The 13,042-nt window shown below is 42.8% G+C and overlaps 1 protein-coding gene across 2 annotated transcripts in view; it reads left to right on the top strand.

The window, feature by feature from the left end:
* Positions 1–7,679: 7,679 nt before the first annotated feature.
* The window catches only part of REPS2 (RALBP1 associated Eps domain containing 2), a 173,465-nt gene continuing 168,102 nt past the window's right edge, over positions 7,680–13,042 (top strand). For both annotated transcript variants that reach the window (XM_087813660.1, XM_016211178.2), the window contains exon 1: positions 7,680–7,919. In XM_087813660.1, coding sequence (XP_087669786.1) covers positions 7,680–7,919 — 240 coding nt within the window. The remainder of the gene's footprint in view (positions 7,920–13,042) is intronic.

Below are 13,042 nucleotides of genomic sequence, written 5' to 3'. Positions count from 1 at the left end.
CTTGGTTGATTCTTGTATGTGCCCTGACCAGGGATGGAACCTGCAACCTTGGCATGTCAGGACCATGCTCAAACACACTGAGCTACCCAGCCAGGGCCTTTTTTTTTTTTTCTCTTTTGAATGTACTTTTTAAAAAACTAGGATTGTAGAATTACAAAATTCCTTTAACCTTGGAATCTTAAGTAGGATGCCCTCAAATGGACTGATTTTAGTCTTTAGGCCTGCAGGGGTGGGGAACCTTTTTCCTGCCAAGGGCTATTTGGATGTTTATAACATCATTCGAGGGCCATACAAAATTACCAACTTAAAAATTAGCCTGCTATATTTGCTCAAACATTTAATTAACTCACACTGAATGTGATGGCTGGAACTGCTTCTCTTTGGTGAGGCCTTGGCAGGCAAGACCAAAGGATTTCGAGGGCTGCATGCAGACCACGGGCCGGACTTCCCCACCCCTGTGTTAGGGAGTCAGTGTATATGTTGCTGCTTATTGAAGTACAGTTCAGGTGGAGCCTAAGAGTGGCAATGTATTCCCTGTGCTTTCCAGATGCCACCTTCTTCCTGAACACCAGAACAGATGGGCACCTGATCAGGGGACCTCAGATGATTTAATTTAGCTAGACAATGCCTACTCTATCAAATAAATGGGTTTTCATTCTTGAGGAAACTCATGGATGGGCATGTTTCTTATTATAGGTTCTCATACTGATTTTTTTAAATCCTCACCCGAGGTATGCTTTTATTAATGAGAGAGAAGAGGGAGGGGGTGGAGAGAGAAAGAGGAGAAACATCAATGCGAGAAACATCAATCGCTTGTGCCCTGACCAGGAATCGAGCCTTCCACCTTTTGATATATGGAAGGATGCTCCAACCAGCTGAGCCACCTGGCCAGGGCTTCACATACTAATTTCAATGAATTTTTTTGGTGTAACTTATGCCAAGTAGTTACGAAGATTTCCACCCCTGAGAATTGCGTGAAGGCTATGAAGTTGGAACAGGCAGGTCCTGAGTATGAAGGCTTTAATTTAGCTACCTCATTTGTTTTTCATTTTTGTAGCTTTAGTGTCTCTTTTCTTATTTTATGACTGCTGAAGTGTTCCTAGTCCCTGTCTTAAACCTAAGAGTTGATGTATTGGTGAGAGCAGCTGGATGTACAAGATGTTTTTGTGACCTAAGTGAATGACAAAACATTGCTCTAACTGTTTAACGAGGAGCAAGAGGGAAAGACCCTAATTTCTGGGTGGAGGAGTCTTTCCTCCTTAATGTGGAAATGTAGATAAAGACTGTTCTCAAAAGTTTGTCTCTGAGTTATTGTACCTGACTTTAGGATCCAAAAAATAAATTTTTCTTTTTTGCCAAGTTGTGCCTTTCCTTCTGGAATTATAAGTGAACACAATAATAGTACCTGTTTACACTGTGAAGAATGGGACCACTATCCATATTCACCCTAAAAAGATTCTGTTTGCAGAACTGGGAAAGTGGTCTTTATTGAGTGTAAGACTATATATACTCTACTGAGATCACTTAAATATTTACAGATCGACTTGTGCTGTTCATGCTTTTTCTATGAAATGTGAGCAATATTACTCTCTGATGTAAAATCCTGGCTCAGGTTGGGTTCTCTGGGAGCAGAAACTGAAATGGAAATTTGTGTGTGTCGTGTTGAGGGAGAGCCCTCAGTGAGGGAAGCCGGATGGGGCAGGGGAAAGAGCTGAGTAAGGATGTGGTCTCAGCTGGGGACTTGCTTCAGCCTCATCCTACAGGGCTCTCTGGAGCATGATTTGTACCATAGAGTTGGTTTCACCTTGAGGCAAGTGTCTGGCTTTTTGTACTTCCTGTCAGCCAGCCATTGACTTTGGGCTGCTCTGTAGGGGGTGTGGAGGTGTAACCTCCCTGAAGTGGCTCCAGGTTGGCTCCAGGGGAAGTCTTTAAAGAAAGTAGCAGTTGTGAGCCATTAGCAGACAACACTCACTGATGGGTGCATTGCCTGGTGACGGGAATCTTGGCAGTGAACTAACAGTGTCTACAATTTTTACATGATAATTTTGTCAGAATCTGGCTAGATATTCCCCAAACCCATTTCCTCTTCCTGGGTATACAGCTTGACTACATTGCCCAGACTCCCTTGCAGTCTGGTACAACTATATGACAGCTCTAACTAGTACAAAGTAGGGAGAAGTGATATGTGCCACCTTTGGCTCTGCCCTATAACCCCCCCCCATGAAAGCAGTCTTCCATGCACTCTCTCTTTCCAACTCTGCTGAGCTCCCTATTTATTTTTATAACTGTCAAGTGCAGAGCATCTAGTAGAGGACGTTGAGGTCCCAGGGGATGGAGGAGCTCCTATCCTTGATGGTGTCTTTGAATGAACACCCCCCCATCCATGGGTATTGTTGGACTGTGACATGAGCAAGAAACAAATCGTTATTATATGTTTGTTTCAGTAGTTAGCCTACCCTGACTCATTTAGTGAATCCCACACTTTTCAGAAACATGAATAGCTTCTGAAAAATTGATTTTCAGAATTTTATCAATTTAATAAACAATAATTCTTATTTGTGATGATTGAAGTGCTGAATAAGTAAAAAAATTTTTATCCCTTAAAACATAAAAAAAAGCTCTGAAGTATGTTTGAGTATTATGGGTGATTAAAAAAAGCACCATGAAAATATATGGCTAGGATAATTATTATCCAAAACCCTGTTCAGGGAAACAAAGCAGGAAGTTGCCTTCCCAAGGTTAGACAGCTTGCTATTGTTAATAAGTAGTGAGAACTGTTGGCTCCAGTTTGTCTGACATAACTGTTGGACTTTCCCAGTGCACAGAAAGCTTTTAACGTTTCTGCTCAGCCATTCCCAGGCTACCAAAGGCTTCATTCCATGAAGAAAGGTGAACTGTCTGATAACTTCCATAAGAGGCCAGCAGGGCTGCTGAGAACAAGATGTTTGTTGCTTGAGAACAGCTACCTTCTCAATTTGTCAAGCTTTTGCTGCAGAGGATGGAGTTGGTATAGGAAAGAAGAGGGCACTCTCTCTCTCTTACACTCACACACATGGGTGGGTACAGGATATAATTTCACCAATGTTCAAAACTGGTTTTATGGGAGACAGTAACTTGTAAGATTCCATTATTATTAGTGGTTTGTAGGACATACAGGGATGCAAGTACTCAAACTCCTCTTTTTCTCCATGAGTGTGAAATGAATTGGGTAAGGTCCATGTGGCCAACATCAGCTTCATTGTTGCTGGAGTTGGACTGGACATTTGGATTGGGTTTGTGGCCGCAATCAGGCTTCTTCTTACTCTCTATGCCATTCCTTCCCCACTTCAGAGAGTATCTGCAAAACAGGCCCTTACCTAGGAATCAGAAAGGAAATTGATGTCTTTTACCCATCAAGTTGTGCAAGTGGGAACAGGGAGTGGCCCCAAACTAGGTGTGCTTTCCATGCGGAAGCAGAGATGGAGTGGAATCCCTTCTGAAGGCAGCAGAATTCAGGGGTGGTGGTGGTGGTAGGGACAGAGGGAGGGAGAGGGAGAGAGAGGAACAGAGAGAGAGAGACAGATGGAGACAGAGACAGAGGGAGACATAGACAGAGACCCTGTTGGAACCAGGAATGATCAATTTTTTCTCCCATCACTTCTTCCTTAGAGAAGAGTAAATGAGAGGAGCTGTGAGAAGTACTAATGTTACTTCATCAATATTCCCTCCTGGGGAGTAGAGTGGAAACTTTCTCATGGAAAAATGCTGCCAGGGAAATAGGATTCCTTCTCACACTGTTAAAGATCTACCTTTCTTCACTTCTAGAAAAAAAAAAAAGTTGAAATCAGCCAAACAAATGATTATTTAATGTTTATAGTAGTCCCCCCATATCTGTGAGGATATGTTCCAGGACCCCCAGTGGATCCCCGAAACTGAGGATAGTACCCAACCCTATATGTACTATACTTTTTCCTATACATACATACCTGTGATAAAGCTTAATTTATATATTAGGCACGGTAACAGGTTAACAACAATAGCTAATTATAAAATAGGACAGTTATAACAATATAGGTAATAGAAGTTACGTGAATGTGATCTTAAAATATCTTATTGTACTGTACTCACCCTTCTTGTGATAATGAGATGATACAATACCTACGTGAAGGGATGAAGTGAATGACGTGGGCATTGTGACATAGCCTTAGGCTACTAAAAGGGTGACTTGAAAACAAGCACTGTGATACTGCAGTCATCTGATAACTGAGCTACTGAGTGACTAAGGGGGTAGGAAGAGTGAATCCAGTGTGAAGATGCTGGACAAAGGCAAGATTCACCTCCCAGGCAGCATGGCGCGAGATTTCATCACATGACTCGGAACGGCACACAATTTACAACCTATGAATTGTCTTTTTCTTGAATTTTCCATTTAATATTTTCGGACCACAGTTGACTGAGGATAACTGAAACCATGGAAAGGGAATCTGTGGGTAAGGGTGAGGAGGCCACTGTTCAGTGGTCAGTCCCTCAGTAAGTACTTTTTAAAGTTCTCAATATCACTCATGAAAATTCTGAAGCTCAGAGAAGCCATATAGAATTCTCCATACCACCCCCTCCCAGGTGACCCAAAGATTGGCTGTAGGTATAAGAAACTGTTAGGTTTCCATACTTCAGACAGGAGTCAGCAAGTTTTTCCATAGAGGGCAGAGAGTAAATATTTTAGGCAACGACCCAACTCTGCCATCATAGTGTGAAAACAGCCACAGACAACACACAAATGAGTGAGCATGAGTGTGTACCACTCAGACTTGGTTATGGACACAAATGTAAGTTTCATATAATTTTCATGTGTCCTGAAATATTATTCAGTACATAGGAAGCACTAATTTTTTTCAACCATTAAAAAATTAAAAACCCATTCTTAGCTCTTGAGCTGTACAAAATCGGGCAACTGGTCCTAGTTTTCCAACCCCTGCTTTAGAATACTCTTCCTATAAGTAACCAGTACATTGTTCTAAGTTTGTGGTCATCTTTATGCAGGGCACTGATGCTGGATTTAAAAGGAAAAAACATAACTTAAAGACCATTTCTTGGCTATTCCTGAATATATTATCTTTCTGGCCATGATGGAGCTGAAACAAGTGTGTAAATTTAGAACTGCAGGAGTATACAGAAATTCTCTTCTAAAACCTTTTTCACTGTCAGCCTCAAGAGATATGAGTGTTTATAGTTTCTATATTCTTATCTGTTTATTTTGAAGTTTGATAACTATTTCTTATATTCAAAAAGCTGTTGTAGAAGTGAAGAACAGTACTTGGAATTCTTTAGATATTAAAACATTTTTAAAATGCCATTTTCCCCTCCTGTGGCCTGGCTTTAAACGTTACTGCTGTTAGGTTACTCTGAGTGTGCCTGTTGTCCATCCATCCATCCATCCATCCATCCATCCATCCATCCATCCATCCATCCATCCATGTTGAGCAGCTTCCCTTCTAGCATCCCTGAGCCCACCAGAGGCCCCCCCTTCTTCCTGCCCCAGCCTGCTGTCCCTCACCCAACACTGCCTTGGCACCAAGTTGCTCCTCTCCTGTGATCCTACCTCTCTCTCTTGTCCTTTGGGCTCCCCACCTTGGGCCCCTTCATCAAATTTTCCTGGCTGAGCTTTGGCTCATAGACTTTCCCTCTTCTCTAAACTCCCACAGCACTTAGCCTGGGTACACAATTTAACAATTATATATTGTCATTTATTGTTTGTTTTTATTTGTTGTGTTAGTTTTGTCTTTTCCAGTGAGGTTTCGGACTCCTTGAAAGCAACACATCTTGTATTTTTATTATTTTTTTTTAATCCCTCACAGTGGTCCTGGAGGGACACAGCCAATACTGTCTCCTCTACCAGAAAGTGTTGGTTGGTGGATTGATAGGCACGGACTTTCTACCCATCTCTGCAATATCTAGTGCTTAAGAAATATCTGTCAAATTTATTAAACTGAGTTGAATAATGCAGATCAGCTCCAAATCTACTATTCAGTTGGGCAAATCACACCATCTCTTCATAGTTTTCTCATCTGTAAAATCAAGATAAAAATGTTTTCCCAATCTACCTCAGTTACTGTGAGGCTTAAAGGACGTAATGTAGCTTTAAACTGCACAAATGTTAGGGATTACCATACCTCACATTTCTTTTCGCAGGAGTTGGAGGGGAAGATAGGGTTTGGCATTTATCACAAAGAGTGGGTCCCTTTTTAACCTGTTAGAATGGTGGGCTGTTCTCAGGGAGGCCTGCATACAATTGGGAAGGTAGGAAGAGAAAAAACATGATCTATTGGCTTCCAATTTTCCTGAGAGGGTATTACAGTTGTGGAAAATACAATGGTGGTGAGATTTTGAAATGGAAATTTCCCAGCTAAGTTAATCTTTGCTGCTCCCAACTTACCTTTCCTTCCTGTACTCTTGTCCCAGCCTACTGCTGTCTTAATTCTCTCCTGGCAAGTCTATTACAAAATGTCATGTAAGGAAAACTTAGTGAAGAGATAAGAACTTCCTGCTTTTGGAGTAGATCCTCTCCTCTATTTAATTTCTTAAGATTCACAAAGGGAAATATTATTTTGGCCATTTATGAATTGACATAATTTTTCCTTTTTCTTCTTCTGTATCTCCCCCCTCCTTAACCATCTGCTGATGTGTTTTTGTTTTTTTTCTTCCTGTCCCTGGACCTTATTTTAGTTGACCAAAATTCCAAAGTATATGTCATCAGTGCTATTTCTTGAGCTGCTGTTTGTTTTCTGTTTTTACTTAAAATAAAACTATTGGCGGTGAAAGTTTTATATGTCTATATTAAATTAAATTCTAAAACGTATTTTTTATTAGTGCATAAACCTGAACTGATTTTTTTTCTTTGGGTTAGTGTTTCCCAGCGAGGCTTAATGCATGTACATGTGCAATTCTTCCCAGGGCTTTTTAAAAACCCCTATTCCCTAGTATTTAACACTAACCGATGTTATTCCTTTTTAAGGCTCAACTCCAGATTTGAGCCATCCCTCAGAAAGTGGCCTAACCTCGTCGCCACCCTGATCGTATGAAGATTTCTATCCTTCAGCTTTTAAGGACCTAAGCAGTACGGCGGTGGAGAAAGGGAAGCCTAATTTCATATGCGTCGTCCCTTTTCTGGGAAGGGCTAGGCGTGCGGTGGGCGGGACACCTGCTCCAGCATCCTCGGGAGAAATCGCCACAGCTTTCCCCGCCCCCTGAAAAAGGGAGCCAAAGACCCTCCTCCCGTGCAGGGTGGGCGCTGGCCGGCGCGGGACCCCGCCCTCGGGGCAGGGCGGGGCAGCGGGGCGGGGCAGGCGACCCCACCCGGCGCGGGAAGTGCTTAGAGTAAGTTACCAGGTGAGGCGAGGGCGGGGCGGGGGCGGGGCCTGGGCGCCATCCCGGGCTTCGATTGGCTCGCGTCGCGCCCGTCTCCATGTGCCGCCGCTGAGGCACAACATTCAAGTCCGGGGGCGGGGCCGGCGGGCGCTCAGAGGAAGCGGCCGCACGCCAGCTGCGGGGCGTGGGGGCGTGGGGACGTGGGGACCGCGGTGGTGGTGGAGGCAGCGGCGGCGGCGGCGGCGGCGGCGGCCGAGGCTGAGGTGGCGGAGGCTGCGGTGAAGGCGGCAGGTCCCCAGCCGGGGACAGTGCACCCCGGGCCCCTTCCAGGCCCCATGGAGGCGGCGGCGGCGGCGGGCGCGGGCTGCGGCTCCGGGCCGCCCATGCTGCTGAGCGAGGGCGAGCAGCAGTGCTACTCTGAGCTCTTCGCGCGCTGCGCGGGCGCTGCCAGCGGGGGCCCCGGGTCCGGGCCCCCTGAGGCCGCCAGGGCCGCCCCCGGCGCAGCCACCGCTGCCGCGGGCCCGGTGGCCGACCTGTTTCGGGCGTCGCAGCTGCCCGCCGAGACGCTGCACCAGGTAGGTCCTCGCGCCCCTGCGGGTCTGGGGGATCATTTCTGTGTGGACGAGGAGGCGGGGTGGGGCGACAGGGCTGCCCACAGGGACCCCAAGGCCTCGGCCAGGTCTCGGAGAAGGGGCTTCGCATCCCAGAATGGAGGCGACGCCCTTGTTCTCCCGGGGACACGAGCCTCCTCTGCAGCATAGCAGTGCTGGGTGCGCTCCCCCGCTTCCCCCCCTGAGACGAACTGGAACGCCCTTCCCTCCTCGGCCATTCGTGGGGCTCTGTAGCCGCCCGACCCAAAGTTTGCCTGGTTCTGGAAGTGGTGTTTGGTTTGGCTGGTTCTGGTTTAACCCCTGCTCGCCGCTCCTGCCTTTCCCTCTCCTGGCTGGGTGGGAAGGGGTGGGCGCTTGGGGTGACTTGCTGGGATTTGAACTTGAAGGATGTGTGGTGTGTGTTTCTGTAGGGCCGGGGCCCAGGACTAAATGCTGTCCGCTCTGTATACATATCTACTACCTATATATGGCCCACTAACATATTTCTGAATATTCGTATTAAACTGGAAAGCCGTATTGACAAGTTGCAGAGTGGGCACAGAGGACTGCAGGGGGACGCCTGGCAGGGCAGAGCCAAGCTTCCTATTTAGGGCTGGAGGTGGACCTCAGAGGTCCACCGTAGGGGACAGCCGTATGGCCCATATTATCATTACTTCGACTTGGAAATAGAATTGGAAAGTAATGTGTCATAGCTACCTCCTTTTGGTTGCTCCAAACCTGGAAAAGGAGGAGGGATGATCCACCGTAGATGCTGGTTTTGTTTTGTTCTTTTACTTGGAGCTTGGAGAAAGACTACTTGATAAGCACTTTGTCTTTTGACGTTACCAGCACTAAATGGTGATGAGATTCTTAATATCAGGCCCAAAAGGTGAAATGAAGCTTTTCTTAAAAGCAATCGCCAGTATGAAGTTAACATCAATTGAATATTTAGAGTGGGGAATGCTACTTTAAAATCGAATTCCAAAGACAACTGAGGGTTTTATGGTTCACTTGCAGTATCATTGTAGGTATTTTTTATACTGCTGGAGCATGGTTATGCCTGCCTGTGAGCATAACTTTAGGCATTCTGCAATCTTTTCACCTTCTAGAATTCAGGATTTCTGAAAATAAAATTAGTATTCACGGAATTTAGCATGGCTGATGGTACCTTAAGAAGTCCTTGAAAAATGATGATGGAAGGAGGCTTGACTTGGGGTGATAACCATACAATATACAGGTGATGTATTGTAGAATTGTATACCTGAAACCGGTATAATTTTATTAACTAATGTCACCCCAATAAATTCAATAAAAAAAGAAGTCCTCGCTATGTAGACAGTTCTGCCACTGCTGTTGAGCAGTTGAGCTGGACCAGGTAAAGAAAAAGTCAGTGCGTTAAAACACAAACCATGGTTATTACAGCAGGCCCTCAGAATGCTCCCAAGCATAATACATTTATTGAATGCTGTCACTTCTCAGTTGAAAGAGGAATAAGTGACAGACCACACAGCAAGTGACAGCTGGGCACCTATTAAGGCTTATTTTGTTGTCAGTAATACATGGAGCGTGATAAGAGAAGGTGTATATATTAAATCTGAATATGCTGGGTGATGACTCCTTAGGAGGGAGGGGGTTTTCCTGGTGTTAGAAGCCATGCTCCTTTGAGGTACAGATAATTTAAAAAGAATCCAAGGCCAGTATCTTTGCATCAGTGAGATTCTATTCTTGATGTTTGGTGGAAACTTGCTTGCAAAAAGACTGGCAAAAGGGGACCTCCCTAGAAGATTGCTTGTAGTAAATCTCAGAGTTTTAAGCTCCCCTTTTCAGCCCAGCAAAATAAAATACATCCTTCCCCATTAACTTAACACAGTTGCCATAATCCAATATTCTTTTTACAGGCAAAAATGAACAGGAAAGGCATCCTGGACAGGGAAACGTAATCAGAAGAGATTCAAACCAAAGCCAGCAGCCACTTAACTTTTACCAACCACTTTGGTGTTGTGTGGTGTTGTGTGTCTTGAGTATGTATATGTGTGTGTATGTGCACGCACATGCTTCATTCACTTTGAGTTGCAGTACACTATGGGTGCGTTAGCCATTCTTTAAAATATTTAGATGTTTTTAGCTTTTCCCTGTTAAACAGGAACCTGTAAGTTCAGGATTAAGCCACCCAACAGGTATAACTGCTCAAATCGTGGAGGCACTAACCAGCTCTGGTAGTTTCTATGGTAACAGCCAGATGTTCTCCTTAATAAGCATACAATTAAGATTACCATAATGTTTTAGGAAGGATGAAAATCTTACCTAGATTAAATGTTCTATAAAAATACTTAATTTTGTCTTCTACTTGGAATAAAAATAAACCACTATGCCTGTTACTTTGTTATGGAAGTGAATTATCTTAGGGATTTTTTTTTCAGTTGAAATATATATATTTATTAAATATATATACTTTAATAGACTTTACTTTTTCAGAGCAGTTTGGTGTTCACAGCAAAATTGAGGGGAAGATACAGAGTTCCCATATACTCCCTGCCCCCACACCTGCACAGCCATCCCCATGATCAACATGCCCTACCAGAGTGGTACATTTGTTATAATTGATGAACCTACATTGGCACATCATAATCACCCAGAGTTCATAGTTTACATTACAGTTCACTCTTGGTGATATACAATCTATGGGTTTGGGTGAATGTATAATGACATGTATTTATCATTATAATATCATACAAAGTATTTTCACTGCTCTAAAATCTTGTGTGCTCCACCTCTGTGCTTCATCCCTTCCTCTTACCCCCAACCCCTGGCAGGCAACTGATCTTTTTACTGTCTCCATAGTTAGGCCTTTTTCAGATCGTTGTGTAGTTGGAATTACACAGTATATAATCTTTTCAGATTGGTTTCTTTCATTTAGCAATATGCATTTAAGATTCTTCTATGTCTTTTCATAGCTTGGTGGCTTACTTCTTTTTAGTGCTGAGTAATATTTCATTGTCTGGATGTACCACAGTTTATTTATCCATTCGCCAACTGGAGGACATCTTGGCTGCTTTTGAGTTTTGGCAATTACGGATAAAGTTGCTATAAACATCTGTGTGCACTTAGGTTTTCAACTCCTTTGGATAAATACAAGGATCATGATTGCTGAATCATATGATAAAAGTATGTTTAGTTTTATAAGAAACTGCCAAACTGTTTTCCAAAGTGGATATACCATTTTGCAACACCCCCAGCAGTGAATGAGAGTTCCTGCTGTTCCATATCCTTGTCAGCATTTGGTGCTGTCAGTGTTCTAGATTTTGACTATTTTAATAGGTATGTAGTGGTATCTCATTGTTCTTTTAATTTGCAACTCTCTAATGACATATGATTTTGAGTATCTTTTCAGGTGCTTATTTGCCATCTTGAATTATTCTAATGCATCATAATAGCCTATTTTAAAAGGCCTTTTGGATTCTTTATAGAGTATTTATGTTCATTTGCTGATTTATTTTAAAAGCAGGATTTTAGTACTAGATAGAACAATGGTAGAATGAAACACTTAAATTAAAAAAGGAAAATATCAATATCTGAGAAAAAGGTAAATAGTTTTTGTTTAATACTTCAAGACAAAGAACTAGAAGTGTTAGAGTGATGGGTTTCCCAGGTTGTGAAGTTTCTCATTGGTATTTTCAAAGACTAGCATTTTACTGGAAGGCATAGGGTGTGGTGGGAATCAGTTTTGGGTTTGAAGGGTATTTTAGGCATTTGAGTTTCTATTGTGCATCAGGTAGACATTGTTCTAGCTGCTAAGGCTATAGCAATGAATCAAACACAAATCCCTGTCCTCATGGAGTTTACATTCCAGTGCCAATGTTTTAAAAAAATTTTTTTTAAAAATATATTTTTATTGATTTCAGAGAGAAGAAGGGAGAGGGAGAGAGAGAGATAGAAATATCAGTGATGAGAGTCATTGATCAGCTGCCTCCTGTACACCCCCTGCTGGGGATCGAGCCCGTAACCCAGGCTTCAGCCCTGACCAGGAATCAAACCCAGTCTCCTGGATCATAGGTCGATGCTTAACCACTGAGCCACGCCGGCCGGGTGCAATGCCAATGTTATTATTTTTCAGAGTTAGAGTATGAAAAGATTTGAAATATAGCATCTAAAAATAAAATGTCTACCTTTAACTGGCAAGTTTTGTATATGACATAATGAATTAACAAACTGTGCAGACTTCTTTATAATATCTATCTCTTAGGATGGTGTCTTAGTCTCTGGGAATGCTGTGCATATTTCAAGCAGTCATAATTATTTTTATGATAGTTAACTCTGTTTTTGTTTTGAAATGATGTCTTTATTTTTTATTGAGATATCATTGACATATAATATTATATTAGTTTCAGGTGTACAATATGATGACTTTATATTTGTATATATTGTGAAATCATCACCATATAAGTCTGGTTAACATCCATCACCACACAGCTACACATTTTTTTTTCTTGTGATGAGATTATTTTTATTTATCCTCTTGGCAACTTTCAGGTATACAATACACTATTATTAGCTATAGACACTTTGCCTTATATTACATCTCCATGACTTACTTATTTTATAACTGACAGTTTGTACCTTTTGACCTCCCTTCACCAATTCTCCCCCTCTGGCAACCACCAGTTTGTTCTCTGTATCTAAATTTGGGGGTGCATGGGTGGGTGGGTGGTTTATTTTTAGATTCCACATATAAATGAGACCATACGGTTTTTGTCTTTTTTAAAAAAAAATATGTTTTTATTGATTTCAGAGAGAGGAAGGGAGAGGGAGAGAGAGAGAAAAACATCAGTGATGAGAGAGAGCCATTGATTGGATGCCTTCTGCATTCCCCCTATGGGGGAATCAATCCTGAAACCCAGGCATGTGCCCTGATCAGGAATTGAATCATGACCTCCTGGTTCATAGGTTGACGCTCAACCACTGAGCTGTGCCAGCCGCTCTGGTTTTTGTCCTTCTGTGTCTGACTTGTAGTTAACTCTTAGACTTGAAGGGGAATAGTTATAAAACACTGTTGATTTTGTATTATCAGGGGAAATCACTGAATGGGAGAAAAGCCAATAAGTAATGTT

This window comes from Miniopterus natalensis, chromosome X (assembly GCF_054644295.1).
Source record: "Miniopterus natalensis isolate mMinNat1 chromosome X, mMinNat1.hap1, whole genome shotgun sequence".
Lineage (NCBI taxonomy): Eukaryota > Metazoa > Chordata > Mammalia > Chiroptera > Miniopteridae > Miniopterus > Miniopterus natalensis.
This window is presented reverse-complemented; position numbering and strand designations above follow the sequence as displayed.